Source organism: Bidens hawaiensis, unplaced genomic scaffold, assembly GCF_021521415.1.
Source record: "Bidens hawaiensis isolate Kalapana, Puna unplaced genomic scaffold, B.hawaiensis_p1.1 tig00006484_1, whole genome shotgun sequence".
In the NCBI taxonomy this organism is placed as follows: Eukaryota; Viridiplantae; Streptophyta; class Magnoliopsida; order Asterales; family Asteraceae; genus Bidens; species Bidens hawaiensis.
Genome location: NW_027491435.1, coordinates 531,257 through 552,758, shown reverse-complemented (window position 1 = coordinate 552,758; position 21,502 = coordinate 531,257). Strand labels below are relative to the sequence as shown.

The window sequence follows — 21,502 nt, the reverse complement described above, 5'->3', positions numbered from 1 at the left end:
CATTCCGCCTCCTGGTAGTTGTAGGCGTGAAGGCTGGGGAGTGCTCTCCCGTTCTTGAATGTCATCGCAATAGGGACGACACGGACAGAGATGTAGAAGAACTCCCGCTTCCAAGACCGAAGACTGCGCTCGGTAGCACAAATCTTCAAACCCTTGATCCGGGTGACCAAGGTGTACCAGCCTTGGATGCACCTCCAGGAGTAGAAGGTCATCAGGCGGTCGACATGGGGCTCCACACCCAGAATAAGGCACACCCATTCAAAATGGCGGATCTTGGCGATCGCCATTGGTTGTACCTCCGTCAGGTGCACACCGTGTCTCTCCAAAACACGGTATACAAACTTCGTCAATGGGAACCTGAGATTCCCATAGACGAAGAATGCAGCATATACCCCTATCTTGCCTTTGGGGGCATCGTACACCATCTGATGAGACGCAGGAAACTCAGGCTCGAAAGGTTCGAGCATGAACTTCCTGACGATGTACTGATAGAGGTCGAGGGGAAGAGCACACTGGCACTCGCCAGCAGTGCTCTTATCGTCCTTTTCAGAAGTGGACGATGGGTTCTCAGCATACACGTCAGACTCCTCGGCGGTAGCCTCAAGATCATGAGTAGACATGTTTTAGATGCAAAGAAGGAACGATTTCAGGAGAATGCTCGACAAAAGTTAGAGTATTCGCCGGAAATCATTTAGAAGAAGAGTGAAGGGAAGGTGTGGATTAAGATGCACCATCTCCCCCTTTATATACTCATCGCAATGAATGCGATGAATTTAATGCGGAGGAGAGAGAGAGCGCAGGTGCAATGAAACTATGACACGTGGAAAGAGCAAGCTGGCAACAGCTGTTGAAAGGACGCGTGCCGTAAAATTCGCGCCCACGCGCCCGAAAACTCACGCCCACGCGCCTAAAAAGCGTCTGGAATGACCATATACCGTCACGTCACCATAACTTCCTGCACGTCCTGAAACTGTCAGAAGAAACCGTCGGACGACGCTAACGTCCCTTCAACAGTTTGGACTATTCTTATCCTTTCACCAACTCTTCGAATCTCAAAAAGATTCAAAAATAAGAGGGAATACACCCCCTTACCTTGGCAACCAAGTAACTATAAGACGGGTGCGGGTACAGTGTCAAGGCAAAACCCTTCACATACTTAGCACCCGTAGGGAATTGAAGCCAAGAATACCTTGGAAGTAAAGTAACTATAAGACGAGTGCGGGTACAGTGTCAAGGCGAAACCCTTCACATACTTAGTACTCGCAGGGAATTGAAACCAAGAAGGATCTTCTGGGCCATGCTTGTGGAAAGGGATATAACATCCCCGCATAGCGGGAACATTGAGAACTAGATTGTTTGATGCTCCAAGATGGAATTGGTTGTTTAAACATAATTGATCACTATGTCAAACTACCAAAACCTCGTGAACATATACAACTGAAACTCAACGCTCCTGACTTGCGAGGAGGTTACACACCTACCCGCATCATACCCAAAGATCAAGCAGAAAAGTGGGAAATTCTGCGTGACATTAGGAAAACCGCGGGAAGAATCCCCACGGAAAACCTTAAAACTAAAAACCCTTTTCAAAACCCCTTGCTTAAGTCCAAAAGTTCACCTCACTTATTAACAATTCATGAGAAGAACATTGGACTGGGGGACTTGAAGAGGTAGGTCCCAGCAGAGCCCAGTTGGACCCGCAAGACTCACCTTGAAGAGGGACGTCTGCGCAAGGACCAACTGGTTCCGCAGGACCAACCATGCTCAGAGATGAAGACCTTACGCGCAGTACGCCAGCTGTTCCCACAGGAAAAGCCTCCCAATGGTGAAGTACCCCGCCTGTTCCCGCAGTTGCGGATACAAGCCATCAGGGAAGGCTACCCGCACTAATAGCAAGGCTACACGCACAAGGCACTAACTCAATAATTCAGTGTCACCTGAAGGAATGAGCAAGGCGGGAATACTCCCGCCCAAATGAGCCAGTCCGTACGCTTCTGGAAGATCTTTTGTACTATACCTGCCAAGGTATGGACAAAATAGACAAGATCTGACCAAAGCAGCCCATGAACCAATCACAGGGTGACAGCTCACCGACAACAGTACGAGGAGCACGCTCTAGTACAAAATGTCACTATCAGCCACTGCCTACTCACCAACCCTTGTCGTGGCACGTACATAGCCTGCAGTTGGCGGAAAAGGAATAGTACACAGCCGGCGGAAAAGGAATAGTACACAGCCGGCCATGTCACTATCAGCCGCTGCCAACCCACTAACTACCAGCATGGCACGTGCGTAGCCCACAGTTGGTAGAAAAGGAATATTATACAGCTGGTTGTACCTGCTTGGAAACCTACCTTCGGCTATAAATACTCCAACACCTTGGAATGGTATCATTATCTTGTATCTTATCTTCTCTAGCAATCTCTCTCAATATACACTTATATTCAGAGCAAACTAGTCTGATTCTCACGCCGGAGGGTGGTCACAAGGAGGAACCCCCCCCCCCCCTTCTCAGTGACGAGCTCACGGTGTCTGTTTTGCAGGTCATCAGAAGAATAACCATCTTGCCGGACCTAACCCTCGTGGGAAACATCTACTTAACCCCCAGATTATCCGTAATCTGTCCGGGGTCCCTTAGTGTTTCTTCAAAGAAGAAGATGAAGAAGAAGAAGAAGAAGAAGTAATCAGGTACACGTTTGTTGCAAATCAGACTTACGTGGAACTCTTATCTTCTTGTGATTTTAATTTTATCTTGCTGGTTTTATTTGTTTGTCTAAATTTTTATAAGATGAGACAAAGATATTTTAAGGATGGATAAATTGTCAAAAGATAAGATAAAATAATAAACTTATTGTATATTTATTATTTAAAGTGAACTACATGGGTTGATAACTTGATATGTTGATATGGTAATATCATGTTAAGGAGACTATTCGAATGGAGTTCGAATCACTACGGATTTGTTCATGTAGCTTTAGGACAACAACCAACATCTTCTTTTGAGTTTGGATTGAATTTCAGTCAAGTCCAAGTGTTATTTGTGTGTTTTGGAATTTTTGTGAAAGTATTATAGTTCATAAATATAGGAAAACGATTTTTCTAACGAAACTAACATGAATAAGACATTGATGCTCAAAGTTAAGTGTTTAAACATGCTAAAGTAGTCAAAACTTAAACCCGACAAGTGGATTAAAGACGATCTACGTTTTTTTGTGAAATAAAGGTTGCCTTAGGCTAATTTTTTTGTAATGTAATGACATTGATGACGTCCAATGTCATTTATTTTCGTTTTAATTTCAGTGACGCTAGCTACCTTCGAAGATTGGTTAGCATTTATTTTATCCACTATATAAACCAAGGTGAGCCTTGGTTGACGAGACACAAGAAAAAAAACCTTGAGATACCTTTGTAAGCTCTCAAGAACACTTAACATTTACTTTCGTTCCAACAATTTAAAAAGGTGTTTTTTCATGCTCGATGGTCTACTCTGGCAGTTCAACTGCTTTTGGTTGTCTACCCACATAAGCATAATTTGATAGATTTTTATATTTAGCATTTCATTTTATTTAAAATGAGAATATGAGTTGGATCTTTTAATTGTAGCTAGTATGAAAAAGAACCTTATAATGATCGAGGTTGTTGATCTTGGTCAAAACGGGTTGTCCCAAATGGATGGGTGGGTGGGTGGGTGGGTGGATGCGTGATATGATAGTATCGAGGTTGTTGATCTTGGTCAAAACGGGTTGTCCCAAATGGGTGGGTGGGTGGGTGGATGCGTGATATGATAGTATTATCTCAATTGTTATTTCATCTATTGTATCCGATAATTTGAACTTCTATGCAAATATTGTTGTTATTTCATCAAATTACTAAATTAAGAAATAGTAAGTTCATAAGAATTTTCATTACACGTGTCATTTTATCCTACTATACTATTAAAACAAATTAGTTTGCCTTCACATACCTCTTTTCTATTGGACGATTTCCTTAATTTCCAAATATAACTTCTACTTCTCTATTTTTCTTACCAATTAAATAAATCAAAAATACTAATAATTAAAATACTTAATTAAAATAGTTATTGTAACCAACTAACCATTAACCTAAAACCCGGTTTCCAATTTTCTTTTCTTTGATCTTCAATTCAATGCACGCTCTCTTTCATACTAAACCTTTTAACCTAATCAACCAAAGCCTCCATTCAATCGGCCATTATTGGATATCAAACGGATGATGATTTCATTAGGTTCTTCATATAAAACCAACACCGGATATCGGATTATAAATTTGGCCATCGACGGTAAAACGAACTGTCCGTTATTTGATAATAACGATTGATTTGATTCCATCCGGGAAACGATTTTAGAAGATCCATGACGATTGTTAATCTGATCTTCACATCAATGGTTAGTATTTTACATTCTTAGGTTAGTATCTTCACATCGATGGTTAGTATTATATTTACATATTAACCTAGGTTATTATTTTACATTCTTAGCTTACTATGTTTACAGAATTACAGAAATTGTCCTTTATGTATGTACCAAATTTCACTCATTGTCCTTTATCTTTAAAATTGATGGATTTTATCCTCTACGTTTACAAATCTAACAGTGTTTATCCTTAAACCCTAACTCAGTTAAATTTTCTTGTTAACTTAAGTCATGTGCCTTGCACATGAGGGCAAATATGTACTTTTACCCATTTAATTAAAAAACATTTTAATATCCATTTATATGTATATATACACACATCTCTTTCTTTCTTTTATTCTTCTCTCTCTCGTCTCTGGTACACAGCGGCCACCATCGCCACCAACCCACCACTTGTCACCATCAACCTCCGACAACCACCCCTGAAGCACAACCACGCCACCTTACTAGTACGGTGAGGCCTGTAACCTCTATAACCCATTACATACCCTAGAATCTCAAACTGAAAATTCGATCCCGTGGTTTACAGTATGCAAATAAAAACATAGGGCTTTTCATCAGAATGTAAAGACGTATCGATTGGTAAAAAACTTACTTCGACCTGTGCTCTAATCGACGCTGTTGGGTCTCGCCGGAAAAACGTACTCGAGTGCTTTCGAACAATTAATTGCGCTCAGTTTCACTACAAATGTCTCGGAGTAATGAAGGAGGAGAAGGAAATTTATGTTTTTGATGCTTCAGTTTACTAATTCTATGTTTAGTATCAGGTATGGTTAGGACTGGATATGGACTGGTGCGGCGACATCGGGAAAACTTAAATGGCGTGGTGGTGATGATAGGCGATGGTGGTGACAGACATGGTGGTGGTGTTGATAATCAGTGATGGTGGTTGCCGGATATTGTTGTGTGAGGGTGGTTAGTGATGAACGATGTGTGTGTGTGTGTGTGAGAGAGAGAGAGGGGGGGGGGGACTAATATGATATATATTTATTAAAATATTTTTAATTTAATAAGTGAAAATACCAATTTGCCCTCATGAGCATATCACATGACCTGACTTAACAAGAAAAACTAACCAGGTTAGGGCTAAAGGACAAGCGTTGTTAGATTCGTAAACGTAAAGGATAAAACATATCAATTTGAAAGATAAAGGACACTGAGTGAAATTTGATGCAAACATAAAGGACAATATCTGTAATTCTGTCTTTAATGTTTAATTGATATGTTTCCTATGATTAATGGTTAATGTTTAATGTTTAATGTAATTTTTTTTAACCTATATTTTAGATTATTAACCTAGGTTAGTATTTGACATTCTTAGGTTATTATGTTGAATTTTTAATTGTTTATGTTAATTGATATGTTTCCTATGTTTAATGTGTAATGTTTAATGTCTAATTGTTTCCAAATTTAAATTATGGTATTTCTTATCTTTTGAATGTGTAATTGTTAATTGATATGTTTCCTAATAAATTATGGTATTTCTTAGTATTTTAAATTGTTTAATGTGTAATTGTTTCCAAATTTCATTAACAATAATTGATTTTTATTAATTCATATCATTACTATAAGTTAACAACTTTTTACGGATTTCAATTTGAATTCAAATTCAACTTAGTTGTATAATTTTGTAAACATGAATCGGCCATTTTATTTAATTGATTCATATTGATCATATTGATATGTTTCCTATGTTTATTTCGGGCAATTATGGTATTTGTTAAATATTCAATTTTTAATGTGTAACTGATTCTAAAATCAACTTAATGTGTCTAATTTTGTAAACATGAATTATAATATAATTTAATTCGTATGATATGAGTTATGACTTATTATTGTTATTGTGTTATTAATAAATCACTAATTACATTCGGTTATTACTACCAAATTAAGTAAATATCAATTATCAATTACATTTTTGAAATCCCTAATTGTATTCCCTAAATTTACTATATTTACACCTTTCCTTTTAATCTAACATCAAATTTTGTAACATAATATGTTCATCGATAAATACTACAAAACCGAATAAAGAAAATCTCACATTTCTCACTTCCTTACTGAACATTCATATTTGTGTCATTCTCATGGTTTTTTAATTTTCTTCAAGTTATAAATATGAGTTATTGAATCTTTAATCTTTGCTTTAATCTTATTTTTTCTGACACAGCAACATGGAAGCATCAAACATTACCATGTTCAAGGATTTGGATGTTTCCAACAACGACTGTGTACTGAAGGTTCGTATTCTCAGACTATGGCGTTTAAAGGACAACAATAAAACCGGAGAGGATTGGTCCATAGAAATGATTTTACAAGATAATATGGTATTATTCTATAGAAATACAACTGTTTTTAGTAAAAAAAATTTCTTCCTCATTTTATATATTTAATAACAAACATTGTTAGTCGTATTAATAATGTAACATGGTGACAGGATGCAAGCATATGTAAGGAAAGCTTGCATACCGAAACATAATGTTTGGCTAGGTGAGAATCAGTCACTGATTGTTCAAAAACCTTCACTTGGTGCAAATCGGTCAACATACCGTTATGTTGACAGCCCACACAAGCTCTATTTCACATCAGAAACTCGTTGTTAGTGCACGGTTTCGGTGTCCGTTATAGGCGGTTTAGTCTTCGTATTTAATGTGTATTGTAAAATAGCCTATAAATAGGGAGCTCATGCTCATAATTTAGTAGAGAACTTGTACATAGATCTAAGTTATCATCTCCATAACTTATTATTCTCTCTAATGTATTCATCCATATCTATCAATAAAGTATATATTTAAAGTATCGATTTCGTGTTGATGTATCGTATTTGCGGCTAGATCTTGGACTCTATGACGTTCTCTCACTCGTCTTTGTATTAACGATGAGTTTAAAGGTCACCTTTATGGATTGCCGTTTTCTACCTTTGATGATATCAAAGCCAAGAACATACCTAAAAACGGAACAATAGGTTATCTCGATTCTTTATTAACAATTTACTTTTACATTCTTTACATTCAATCCTTACATATAACAGGACTGTTTAATATATGTTTCATTATTTTTGAATTTTATCACAGATGTAATCGGCCATGTCAGCAGGTTTTTTTACCAACAAGAACTCATTCTTCCTAGAGTCACAACATCATAATCGAAGAACCATGGAGTTTGCTGACTTGAGGTATTATTAATAATATAAATAATCATGTATAATCAAATTATTCAGTTGTGTTAACTTATGATTTTCTCGGCCAGTGGCAATAAGATTTATCTCACTTTATGGGATGACTATCTGAAGCAACTTACCAAATATGTTGCTGACAACCCAGATGAGGAGTATCTCATTATCGTTCTCCAATTCGCAAGAGTCAAGTATTATGGAGGTATTAACAATTATATCTTTTATATTTTACCCATTAAATTCTTTATACTTAATAATTTAAAACTAACATATCTAAATATGATTTTGGCAGAAAATGTATATGTCAACAACTCTTATGGTAATGTTGTTTCAAGGTTGCTGATCAATGATTACTTGTATGAAGTGCTTGATTACAAGAAGAGGTATCTTCTTATAACCATAAAATTATAATGTAATTTTATTCTTTCAAAACATTATTATTTATGTTAAACACCTTATGAGTTACTTTGAATTAATAATAGGTTGCTTGAAATATCATCTCAAGTCCATGTCGAAATATCTAAACCGGTTGGTTCGTGTATGCTCTTAACTGTTAAAGATGAGTTTCTGAGAACTATCAATTCTATTCAATTAGTGATCTTTGTAGCATTTTGGAGGTATATAACCATTTCTATCTACAAAAAGTCATCTTAAGTATCATTTTTACAAAAACCTCCTTTATTTTTTGTTTGTAGGCTAAAAACGTCATCATAATTGGTACCGTTAAGGCAATAGTAGGTAACAAGGATTGGTACTACAACGGTTGCAAACGTTGTAGTCATAAGGTTTCTGAGGTTTTTGTTGTTGGAGTGAAGGTTTACGAGTGTAAGAGTCCAAGTTGTAATTCTCAAGGGGTAAACGCTGGACCAAGGTAATATTTTATACGTTTAAAATATATTATACTAATATTTTTTGCTTAAATAATATTAATGTTATACATTGTTTTAATAAACTTTTAGAAATAATCTTCATTATGTTTCAGATTCCGTATTCCTATTTGTATCCAAGATACCACCGGTGTCGTTTCGCTTACTTTGCTTGATCATGATGCAAGACAGTTGTTTAATAAGGCTTCAGATCATTTTGTGACCACTGATGTTGAGGTATGATAATAATATACACAATTGAGTACACAGTTGAGTTTAATATTTTGCTTATGTCTTTTGTTTCGTTTGTGTCTTTTGATTCTGTAATATACACAGTCCTGCATTTAATTTTTTGCTTTTGTCTTAATTTTATTGCTTTTGTGTTTCTGTAAGGCCCCGTTACCGGTAACCCTACTTTCGTGTTGGATTTACTCATAAACACAGTTCTAAATATCAGAGTTAATTAAAAACTTTACGCGGAATATAAAACTTTCATAAAACATTACATATCAATTCATAATCATGTCTTTAAACATTCCTCTTGTCTTTCAAAATCAAAACGTAACTTATAAAACATATCGGATCTTCGGATGCCAGGCTTTAGTCTTCTGCCATGTGTCCTCCACTCAAGCCAGCTGTCTCATCCTACTCACCTGCGTGCATACTAAAAGTCAGCTACGCTGAGTGAGTTCTAGTTAATCATACACTACCATACAATACCTTGTTACATACATACGTACTTAACCTCATAACTTTCTTTCATACACACATAAGTACTCATACCTTCATTCTTACTTACATACTTTCTTTCTTACTTACATACTTTCTTTCTTACTTACATACTTTCTTTACATTCATAATCATACGTTTTAAAGAGCCTTTCGCCCTATAACCTCACAGATATTATAAGGGTCTGGTCCCTAACATCACAGATATTATAAGGGTCTGGTCCCTAACATCACAGATATTATAAGGGTCTGGTCCCTATCATCACAGATATTATGAGGGTCTGGTCCCTAACATCACAGATATTATTAGGGTCTGGTCCCTAACATCACAGATATTATTAGGGTCTGGTCCCATGTTTTCGAATATTAGTAGGGTTCGATTCCCTCTTCGTTACCATACAACCATACATCATACCTCGAGTATTATTAGGGCTCGGTACCCCTTTCGTAACCATACAACCATACAACCGTCATTTCCTTCTTTTATTAACTTTCTTACGTTCATACACATAAACATACATATCATACTTGCCATATTTATAACGTTACAACCTGACAGTACGTGCAATATCCGAAGATCGTTCACGAACCATCAAGCAATCATTCATACATATCACATATATCACCTATGGCATACACTTATCACTTTGGATAAATGTATTAACAACACATCAAGTATGCACACAGCCCCGAAAACATAACAAGGAATGGGGCTAGAAACTCACCTGGATCCTGTTACGCTCGCCGTTGATTGTAATTCCTTTCTTTAACTGGGCTCGGCTAACTGTATAATATTTACACATATCAATTACTACTACTACTATTACCACTACTCATTTTCGATAACCGCCTTAACACATTTTCCATTAGGTTTTTAATTTATTTCATAAACGAACTTCACTTCAGGCGAATCTTGGAAACAACTTGGTTCTGGCTTGATTCGATCGAATAGGGACATATTCGATCGAATCTGAGACACACTCGATCGAACTAGACACACACTCGATCGAACCAGTTGGGAAAACTCGTTCGGCTTGGTTCTGGCTTGATTCGGTCGAATAGGGACATATTCGATCGAATCTGAGGCACACTCGATCGAACTAGACACACACTCGATCGAACCAGTTGGGAAAACTCGTTCGGTCGGACATGGCACTTGTTCGATCGAATAGGAACTCGTTCGGTCGGATATGAAGCTCATTCGGTCGAATAAGATGGAGACCGTTCGGTTGCTTCCCTATTCGATCGAATGGACTGATTCGGTTGACTCATTCGATCGAATAAGTCTGATTCGACGCCTTCAAGCTGGGCGACGGAGAAACCTACGGGTTTTCCAGATTTTCCAGATTTTTGACCCAAAATCGAAGTTTTTGACATGGAAATGTTCGGGATTGAAAGGGCTATCAATTCCTAGTGATTTTAAACACAAAGACCTGCATTTTGACACCAAAACAAGACGGTTTTTGACCCGAAAACTCAAGTTACGAAAATGGGAGTTTTTGCTCGATTTGAGGCCGAAAATGGTTATGAAAACGGATGATTTTCGAGAGGGACTTACCAAAAACGATCAGGAACAAGATTGTGGACTCGGATTTGTGATTTGAGAACTTTCTCTCTCTAGTTTCTCTCTCTAGAATTGAGAGTGTTTGGGTGTGGGAGTGGAAGGAAGTTAGTGAAATGGTATTTTGGGCTCGGGATGGGTATTTATATCTCTCGAGCCCACGGACCCAAGGCCCATTCTCATTTAACCCATCTTACGTAATCTAAGCCCATGACCCGTTCCTTTCTCGACATTAAATAACTAAAACGTGAAATTACTAAACATAACTTTCTTTTATTTATCATATAAAAATTTTAGGATGTTACAAGTCTTCCTCCCTTAAAGAGGTTTCGTCCCCGAAACCTAACTATTACATAAACAAACTAGGGTAAAACTTGCGCATCTCATCCTCGACTTCCCAAGTAGCATCTGATCCCTTGCGGTGTTTCCATATCACTTTGACCAAGGGTATAATCTTGTGACGAAGCTGCTTCTCCTTGCGATCAACGATCTTTATCGGTTGCTCGATGTAGTTCAATTGTTCATCAACCTCGATGTCCATTTAGGGCACGTGAGACGTGTCATCAGCTAGACACTTCCTCAGATGAGAAACATGGAAGGTTGAATGAATTCCTTCTAACTCATCGGGTAAATCCAGTTTGTAAGCTACTTCACCCACACGTTTTACAATCTTGAACGGTCCAATGTACCTCGGACTCAACTTTCCTCTTTTCCTAAAACGGATAATCCCCTTCCAAGGCGAGACCTTAAGCATCACATAGTCGCCAACGTTAAACTCAATTGGTCGTCGCCGCTTATCCGCATAAGACTTTTGTCTGTCTTGAGCGGCTTTCATTCTTGCTTTGATCTGATCGAACTTTGAAGACGTTTCTTGAACCACTTCTATACTTCCCATTTCCTTCTGACCAATCTCACCCCAACACACCGGGGTTCTACATCGTCTACCGTACAGCATCTCAAACGGTGGCATACCAATACTCGAATGGTAACTGTTGTTATAGGAGAACTCTGCCAGATGCAGATGATCATCCCAACTTCCACCAAAATCTAAAACGCAAGCACGTAGCATATCCTCAAGGGTTTGGATCGTCCTTTCAGACTGTCCATCGGTTTGAGGATGATACGCCGTACTGATGTTCAACCTCGTCCCCATAGCTTCATGAAATTTCTTCCAGAACCTCGAAGTAAACCGTGTATCCCTATCAGACACGATCGATAACGGTACTCCATGCTTGGTTACAATTTCTTTAATGAACAAGCTTGCTAACGTTTCTGACGAGATGGCCTCTCGTATGGGCAGAAAGTGAGCACTCTTGGTCAAACGGTCCACAATCACCCAGATGGTATCATGTTGCTTAGCTGTACGAGGTAGCTTAGTTATGAAATCCATGGTGATGTGTTCCCATTTCCACTCAGGTATCTCTAGCGGTTGCATCTTCCCACAAGGCTTTTGGTGTTCGGCTTTGACTTGTAAGCAAGTTAAGCACTTACCAACATAATCCACTACATCGCTCTTCAATCCTAGCCACCAGTAATCTCTTTTCAAGTCTTGGTACATCTTTGTAGCTCCTGGATGGATTGAGTACCTTGACTTATGAGCTTCATCTAAGATTCGACTTCTAAGATCACCATGGCGTGGGATCCACATACGGTCGAACCTAGTCTTAACTCCATGAGTGTTTTCCATCAACTCATCTTGCTGGCCATAAATCCTTTCCTTCTTTACTAACCCTTCATCTATTAACACTTCTGACTGCACCTTGATGATTTCTTCAAAAAGACTCGGGTTCATGATCAACTTGTATGACTTAACTGTTGCAAGGACTTCCTCATTCTTCCGACTTAACGCATCAGCGACCACGTTAGCTTTACCGGGGTAATACTTAATCTCACAGTCGTAATCCTTTATCAATTCTAACCATCTTCTCTGCCTCATGTTCAGTTCTTTCTGCTCGAAGAAGTACTTTAAACTCTTATGATCGGTATAGATAGTACACTTAGTGCCGTACAGATAATGCCTCCATATCTTAAGAGCATGCACTACAGCTGCTAACTCCAAATCATGCGTCGGATAAGTACTCTCATGGACCTTCAACTGTCTAGACGCGTAGGCTATCACCTTCCCTCGTTGCATCAACACGCAACCTAACCCCTGATGCGAGGCATCAGCACAAACAACAAAATCCTCATCACCATCGGGTAAAGTAAGGATTGGAGCTTGCGTGAGTCTTCTCTTTAACTCTTCAAAGGCTTCTTCTTGAAATTTTCCCCAACTGAATACTATCGACTTTCGGGTCATACCGGTCAGCGGTGCGGCTATCTTGGAGAAACCTTCGATGAATCTCCTATAGTAGCCAGCTAACCCTAGGAAGCTTCGTATATCAGTCGGATTCTGCGGAGTCTTCCAATTCGTTATCGCTTCAATCTTAGCTGGGTCCACGGTAATCCCCTCCGGATTAACCACATGACCTAAAAATTGCACTTCTCTTAACCAGAACGCGCACTTCGAAAACTTGGCGTACAACCTTTCTTTCTTCAGAACTTCCAATACCTCTCTCAGATGCTCGGCATGGTCAGACTCACTCTTTGAATAAATCAATATGTCATCGATGAAGACGATAACCGACTTATCCAACATCGGTCGACACACCCTATTCATCATGTCCATAAATGCTGCAGGAGCATTTGTTAGACCGAATGACATTACAAGGAACTCGTAGTGTCCATACCGCGTTCGGAACGCTGTTTTAGGGATGTCTACCTCTTTCACCTTCAGCTGATGGTAGCCTGATCTGAGATCTATTCGTGAGAACCAACTCGAACCTTGCAGTTGGTCAAACAGATCGTCAATCCTAGGCAAGGGGTATCTATTCTTTACCGTAAGCTTATTCAACTCACGATAGTCTATGCACATTCTCATACTTCCATCCTTTTTCTTCACAAACAAAACCGGTGCGCCCCATGGAGAAACACTCGGTCTGATAAAACCCTTGTCGAGGAGTTCTTGCAGTTGGGACATTAATTCCTTCATCTCGGACGGTGCTAGACGGTAAGGCGCTTTCGCGACGGGCTGGGCTCCTGGTATTAAATCTATCTGAAATTCTATTTCCCGCTCCGGTGGCAGCCCCGGAAGATCCTCAGGGAATACTTCTGGGTAGTCGCGCACAATAGGAACATCCTTCATTTCTTTCGTCTCGGCCGTAGCGTTGACAACATACGCCAGGTAGGCACCGCACCCTCGCCTTAACAAACCCTCGGCTTTTATCATCGAAATGACATTAAGTCCATAACTCTCCTTATCACCATAAACCGTCACCGCACTACCATCCAATGACTTTAACCTTATCATCTTACTTTTACATACTATCTGAGCCTCAAACTCAGACAACCAAACCATACCCAAGACTACATCGAACCCTCCTAAGGCCATAACATACAAAGTAACAGGGAACTCATGTCCCTCTAACTCTATCTTACAATTCTTCACCATTTTTGTTATTTTCACCGAAGTGTCACTTGCGGTTTCTACTACAAAAGTTTCAGACACTCGGCAGCCTTTCATTTTAGCTAGTTTACTAAACGTCGTAGCTACAAAACTTCTATTCGCACCAGAATCAAATAATACAGAAGCGGAAACATCGTTCACTAGAAACGTACCTGTGACGACATCCGGAATCTGCCTGGCTTGTTCCTGGGTCAGCATGTAGGCTCTAGTTCTGGGCCTAGCTTGATCGGCATCCTTCTTTCCACTACCTCCAGCTACACCTTCAGTGCACTCCCTTGACATATGGCCTGTCTTGCCACATTTGTAACATGCTGGCTTCGCACTGCACTCATTGGCATAATGCCCTACCTTCCCACACTTATAACAGGCATTCGACCCCATTCTGCATTCTCCACCATGAGCCTTTCCACATTTGAGACAAACATTAGAACTTTTACCCCACTTGCACTCACCACCATGCCTCTTTCCGCAGGTCTTACACGATCTCTTCTCCCACACTTTCTGTTTCTTATCCCTGGAGTTCCATAACTGAGTACCGGGTCGTTTAGCAGGAGTGACCCCTTTCTTCTCTTTCTCTTTGTCCCTTTCCACCCTATCATCCGCGGCCACGTCAGCATAGACCATTTCCGCGAGTCCAACAGCCGAATCAAAAGTAGCAGGTTGAATCGCCCTGACTAACATGCGGACCTTTTGTGGCAACCCCCTCACATAACACTTGATTCTCTTGACCTCAGTGTCAACCATGTCAGGCACCAACCTAGATAGTCGGTTGAACTCCGTGGTATACTCACGATGCGTCATCATACCGGCTTTTAAATTCTGGAACTTCATCTCCGTTCTTTCAACCTCGGCATCTGCACAGAACTTCTTCATTACCAACTCTTTCAAATCTTCCCACTTCATCCCTTTGATCTCTTCACGGGTCTTCCTCTGCTCCACACTCTCCCACCAAAACATAGCCTCATCTATGAATGACTGAGTAGCATAGCCCACAGCTTGGTCGGGACGGCATTCGCTAATGCGGATAACCTTGTCCAAAGCGGTTATCCACTGGAGAGTAGCGATTGCGTCTCCTAAACCAGTCAGCTTAGGCGGGTCACAACCTTTGAAGGACTTATAGCTGCACCCACCTTGTCCTCCTCTCCTATCATCGACTTTCACAGACTTATCCCTACTCGAGGCCCCTCTTTCACCTTCCCCATCCCTTCTACCATCACCACCCGCTCCTTCAGCAGTTCGTTCACGGCTTCCAGCAGATCCTTCGGGATTCAGGTTCTTCACAGCAGCAACTACAGCCTGAACAATGGCTGCTTGAACTGCAGGGCTAAGTTGAACTTCCTCGTTGTTGTTCTGGTCTCCTCCAGCTGCGCTTCCTTCGTCTTCGGTGTGGGAAGCTTCTTCTACCGAGGGTTGCCGGACAAGACGAGGCCTGCCACGACGCCCAGTGCGACCCCCAGTTTCAATAAATTCTCCAGCTCCAGCCATCAGTATCCTATATGAGAAAACACAAACATCATCACTCAAGGAACTATTTAGTACAAGGATAGTAAGGCTAACAGGTAATAACAGTGGCCAGTTGTGATTAGCTGATCACGTTACTTTCCGTGTCCTATACACTTCCCTTTATGAGTCTATTTGTGCTGGTTCTACTTAAGCAGTTTGTCAAATCAAACAATCAATTATTCCTATCCCTGACGTTCACATATCTTTCCTTTCTCATTAATATATATCATTTAATCATACACCTTACCTTCACTGATCTTGCTTGAGCGACACATGGCATTCTTGGACTGGCATCTTCTTTCCTTTCTTACTTAAATCTCATACTCTGTTCGAGTCTAAGCATGTAGGATGCTTAAATCTCTCGAACTTTGCTCTGATACCAACTTGTAAGGCCCCGTTACCGGTAACCCTACTTTCGTGTTGGATTTACTCATAAACACAGTTCTAAATATCAGAGTTAATTAAAAACTTTACGCGGAATATAAAACTTTCATAAAACATTACATATCAATTCATAATCATGTCTTTAAACATTCCTCTTGTCTTTCAAAATCAAAACGTAACTTATAAAACATATCGGATCTTCGGATGCCAGGCTTTAGTCTTCTGCCATGTGTCCTCCACTCAAGCCAGCTGTCTCATCCTACTCACCTGCGTGCATACTAAAAGTCAGCTACGCTGAGTGAGTTCTAGTTAATCATACACTACCATACAATACCTTGTTACATACATACGTACTTAACCTCATAACTTTCTTTCATACACACATAAGTACTCATACCTTCATTCTTACTTACATACTTTCTTTCTTACTTACATACTTTCTTTCTTACTTACATACTTTCTTTACATTCATAATCATACGTTTTAAAGAGCCTTTCGCCCTATAACCTCACAGATATTATAAGGGTCTGGTCCCTAACATCACAGATATTATAAGGGTCTGGTCCCTAACATCACAGATATTATAAGGGTCTGGTCCCTAACATCACAGATATTATAAGGGTCTGGTCCCTATCATCACAGATATTATGAGGGTCTGGTCCCTAACATCACAGATATTATTAGGGTCTGGTCCCTAACATCACAGATATTATTAGGGTCTGGTCCCATGTTTTCGAATATTAGTAGGGTTCGATTCCCTCTTCGTTACCATACAACCATACATCATACCTCGAGTATTATTAGGGCTCGGTACCCCTTTCGTAACCATACAACCATACAACCGTCATTTCCTTCTTTTATTAACTTTCTTACGTTCATACACATAAACATACATATCATACTTGCCATATTTATAACGTTACAACCTGACAGTACGTGCAATATCCGAAGATCGTTCACGAACCATCAAGCAATCATTCATACATATCACATATATCACCTATGGCATACACTTATCACTTTGGATAAATGTATTAACAACACATCAAGTATGCACACAGCCCCGAAAACATAACAAGGAATGGGGCTAGAAACTCACCTGGATCCTGTTACGCTCGCCGTTGATTGTAATTCCTTTCTTTAACTGGGCTCGGCTAACTGTATAATATTTACACATATCAATTACTACTACTACTATTACCACTACTCATTTTCGATAACCGCCTTAACACATTTTCCATTAGGTTTTTAATTTATTTCATAAACGAACTTCACTTCAGGCGAATCTTGGAAACAACTTGGTTCTGGCTTGATTCGATCGAATAGGGACATATTCGATCGAATCTGAGACACACTCGATCGAACTAGACACACACTCGATCGAACCAGTTGGGAAAACTCGTTCGGCTTGGTTCTGGCTTGATTCGGTCGAATAGGGACATATTCGATCGAATCTGAGGCACACTCGATCGAACTAGACACACACTCGATCGAACCAGTTGGGAAAACTCGTTCGGTCGGACATGGCACTTGTTCGATCGAATAGGAACTCGTTCGGTCGGATATGAAGCTCATTCGGTCGAATAAGATGGAGACCGTTCGGTTGCTTCCCTATTCGATCGAATGGACTGATTCGGTTGACTCATTCGATCGAATAAGTCTGATTCGACGCCTTCAAGCTGGGCGACGGAGAAACCTACGGGTTTTCCAGATTTTCCAGATTTTTGACCCAAAATCGAAGTTTTTGACATGGAAATGTTCGGGATTGAAAGGGCTATCAATTCCTAGTGATTTTAAACACAAAGACCTGCATTTTGACACCAAAACAAGACGGTTTTTGACCCGAAAACTCAAGTTACGAAAATGGGAGTTTTTGCTCGATTTGAGGCCGAAAATGGTTATGAAAACGGATGATTTTCGAGAGGGACTTACCAAAAACGATCAGGAACAAGATTGTGGACTCGGATTTGTGATTTGAGAACTTTCTCTCTCTAGTTTCTCTCTCTAGAATTGAGAGTGTTTGGGTGTGGGAGTGGAAGGAAGTTAGTGAAATGGTATTTTGGGCTCGGGATGGGTATTTATATCTCTCGAGCCCACGGACCCAAGGCCCATTCTCATTTAACCCATCTTACGTAATCTAAGCCCATGACCCGTTCCTTTCTCGACATTAAATAACTAAAACGTGAAATTACTAAACATAACTTTCTTTTATTTATCATATAAAAATTTTAGGATGTTACAGTTTCATTTTTAAAAAACATCATAGACAATTAAACATGATTCTCAATTCTTTCAGTAAACACAAACTTAATTTAAATATAATATCTTACCTTCCTTTTGTTACTGTTTTTTAATTCCTTAAATGAATTCTGATTATGTCAACTTACAAACATTTCCTACTGTTTTCTTGAAGCTTGATCCCATGCACACATTTCCGAAAGAACACAATATTATATTAGAAAAAAGGTTTGCTTTCATTGTAGAGGTTAGTGACTACAATATAAGAAACTCATATGATGTGTACGGTGTCATCAAGTTAACGGACGACGAGGACGTTCTTAATGACCTTGATAAGCAGCTTGGTCAAGGTCAGGTATTATGACCTAATTCAATTTCTAAAATTATGAAAATCTACATAATCCATTTGTGTATTTAAAACATTATTATTTAATTAATTTTAACTTCATGTGCAGCCTAACGACAATCAGTCTTTAACAATTGGGTCAACCTCTGGCCTGAAGTCAACCGAAAAGGTAAGACATTAAAAATAATAATTGAATAAGTATCCGTTTCCCTAAATATAATATTTCATATTATATAAATGTGTACACTCAAAAAATTTTTCTAAACTTTTATGTAGGATATGTGTACGCCTTCGTCCAAACAGTTACTCCTATTTCAATTTCAGAAGATGTTATTCCTGATCGTCTTGCATCGCTTGACGAAAAGGTTAATTCTAATCCTATCGTTGATGTAAAACTCAAGCGCAAGTTGGATGACACTTGCGATGTTCATGATGACACTGGTATGTCTGCAACCAAGACGAAGGTTGACGAACAACAAATTGTTGATGAGGGAGATATCGTTGGAGTGCAAAAGATATAAAAGTGAAGGATTTGGAATTTTCGTAATAAATTAAACGTTTTGCATGCATGTATGGATTCTTTTTTTTTTGGGGTTTTGAGTTTGGATGTTTTTGAGTTTATTGTACTTTATTTGACATTGTGAGTTTGGTATTATTTGTCATATTTGAACTTCATATGGATATCAATGAATTTGTGTTTTCCTTATGTTATGTGTTGTTTTATCAATTAATTTCATATGGATATCAATGATTTTGTGTTTTCCTTTGTATTCTATATTCTCCTTGGATTATAGTTTAGACCAACTACTATGTTTATTCTTTATAATGTTGGTTTAAAAATAACATATTTTTTATTAAACTTTAAATTAGGGAATCTTTGTCATTTTGATCCTACTAGCATTACTACATACATTGGTACTACCAACATGCAATTTGAAAAATGATACACCTATTTTGGACATCTACATCTACGACAATCATCATGACAAATCTCTTCACATATATTTGGTATCTTAATAATTAATATGATTTATAGTTGTACTCTATTCATAACTTAAATTCCTAAACTTATTTCGGTATGCAAGTTTCACTCTTGAACATGCAATTGTAACTTTTTAAATTTAATGTATGTATTATAACTTAACATGAATTATAATCTTATTAGCATAAATAATCAGCTGTATTTAACTTCATACGATTAAATACTACTTTACACTTTATGATTAAAGCCACTGATAATTATCTAACAACCACACATAACAAAATCCAAAATTTTACAAAACTTGGTAAACAATTTTAATAATATAGTGTACATGTTACAAAAAAATAAAAAGGAAATGTATATTTCCCATACCACTATGTATTAGTTACCAAATAAGTAGAAAGGAAATGAAATTAAATCAAAGAATATTTATTACAATACTTATACGCGACACGAACGTATAAGTACGAGATACTACTATTTATTTGTTTATGTTTTTTAAAACTTATTAACATTAATATAAGTATAAGTTTATTAAATAATGTTAATTTTATAAAAAATAAAGTTTGTACAAATATCAATATTCAAACATATATGCTTGATTGTAAATATGAAGCATTTAGATTTTTGAGCCGTTATTACTTTAAACGGTAAACAAGCATCTAACAATACCGACAATTATATTAATAGTTTCATAAAAACAAACTATTTAATTTTAAAAACGTAATTTGAAAAAAAAAATATAAGATGGTATACGAAAATATAGAATCTATATTTGTAATTCATATTAAACAATTTCTTATAAATAAAAGTCTAGAAAATTAACAAAATAATATTATAATCTTACTATAATAAAATAATAAACATATATTCTAATATAAACTCCTCAAACTTCAAAAGCCCTTTCGTCTTCTTCATCGCTGAAGTTAACACCCATTACGATCAGGTATGTTCTTCACCAAACTCATGGCTTCGTCTTTGATTGATGTTCACCGATTTTGTTAGTCTCCTCTTATTTTATCATAGAGACATTACTTACCTCTGATTCAATCGATAGTTAACTTTGATGTTTCTGTTAAATAATGTTCTTTGGTGAATAGTAGACAATATATATATATATATATATATATATATATATATATATATATATATATATATATATATATATATATATATATATATATATATATTTGTAACCATTATTGACTGTCTATGAATCTCATTACATATTATACTTTAAAGGATACGTTCAGGGTTGACGGTAAATTTTGTAAAATAATATTTTAGCCACATTAATCTATCTGATTATATGTCTATATATGAAACTATGATATAGAAATACATTGTTCGTAACTAGGTGTTACTGAGGTTTTTAGTTGGTGTTAACTTAATATTTTATAACATGTGTTTTATTGATTTATGTATTTGAAGTTTGTGTATATGTTATAACAACTTGTACTCAATGTTTTGATCAACAGATATTCATAATGGAGGTGCCTTCGGTTATAAAATTTTATGATCCTTCACTAATGCAAATGGTATCTATTACTAATTAGATTCACATATGTTCATTTACTAATTTTATTTTTATCCATAGACGTTTCTTTTACAAGTAACGATAATTTTAAATTCAGGTTCTTCCCACTCAGATGTGTCAACACTTATTTGACAATGAACCTGAGGATCGGTTTTTTATATTGTATCATAATAACGACAATGGCCAAGTCATAGATATTGATTATATTAATAATCAATATGTTTTAACGGAAGGATGGAATCAT

At 37.8% G+C, this 21,502-nt stretch overlaps 2 protein-coding genes across 2 annotated transcripts in view; one reads left to right on the top strand and one right to left on the bottom strand.

The window, feature by feature from the left end:
- LOC143632600 (UDP-glucuronic acid decarboxylase 6-like) overlaps window positions 1–21,502 on the bottom strand; it is a 128,611-nt gene that overhangs the window by 16,703 nt on the left and 90,406 nt on the right. The window lies entirely within an intron of this gene.
- On the top strand, window positions 8,149–19,260 carry LOC143632576 (uncharacterized). The gene is made up of 6 exons (XM_077101060.1): window positions 8,149–8,211; window positions 8,304–8,479; window positions 8,591–8,711; window positions 18,569–18,748; window positions 18,849–18,888; window positions 19,016–19,260. Exons 1-6 carry the CDS (start codon window positions 8,149–8,151, stop codon window positions 19,258–19,260), a joined length of 825 nt encoding a protein of 274 aa, XP_076957175.1.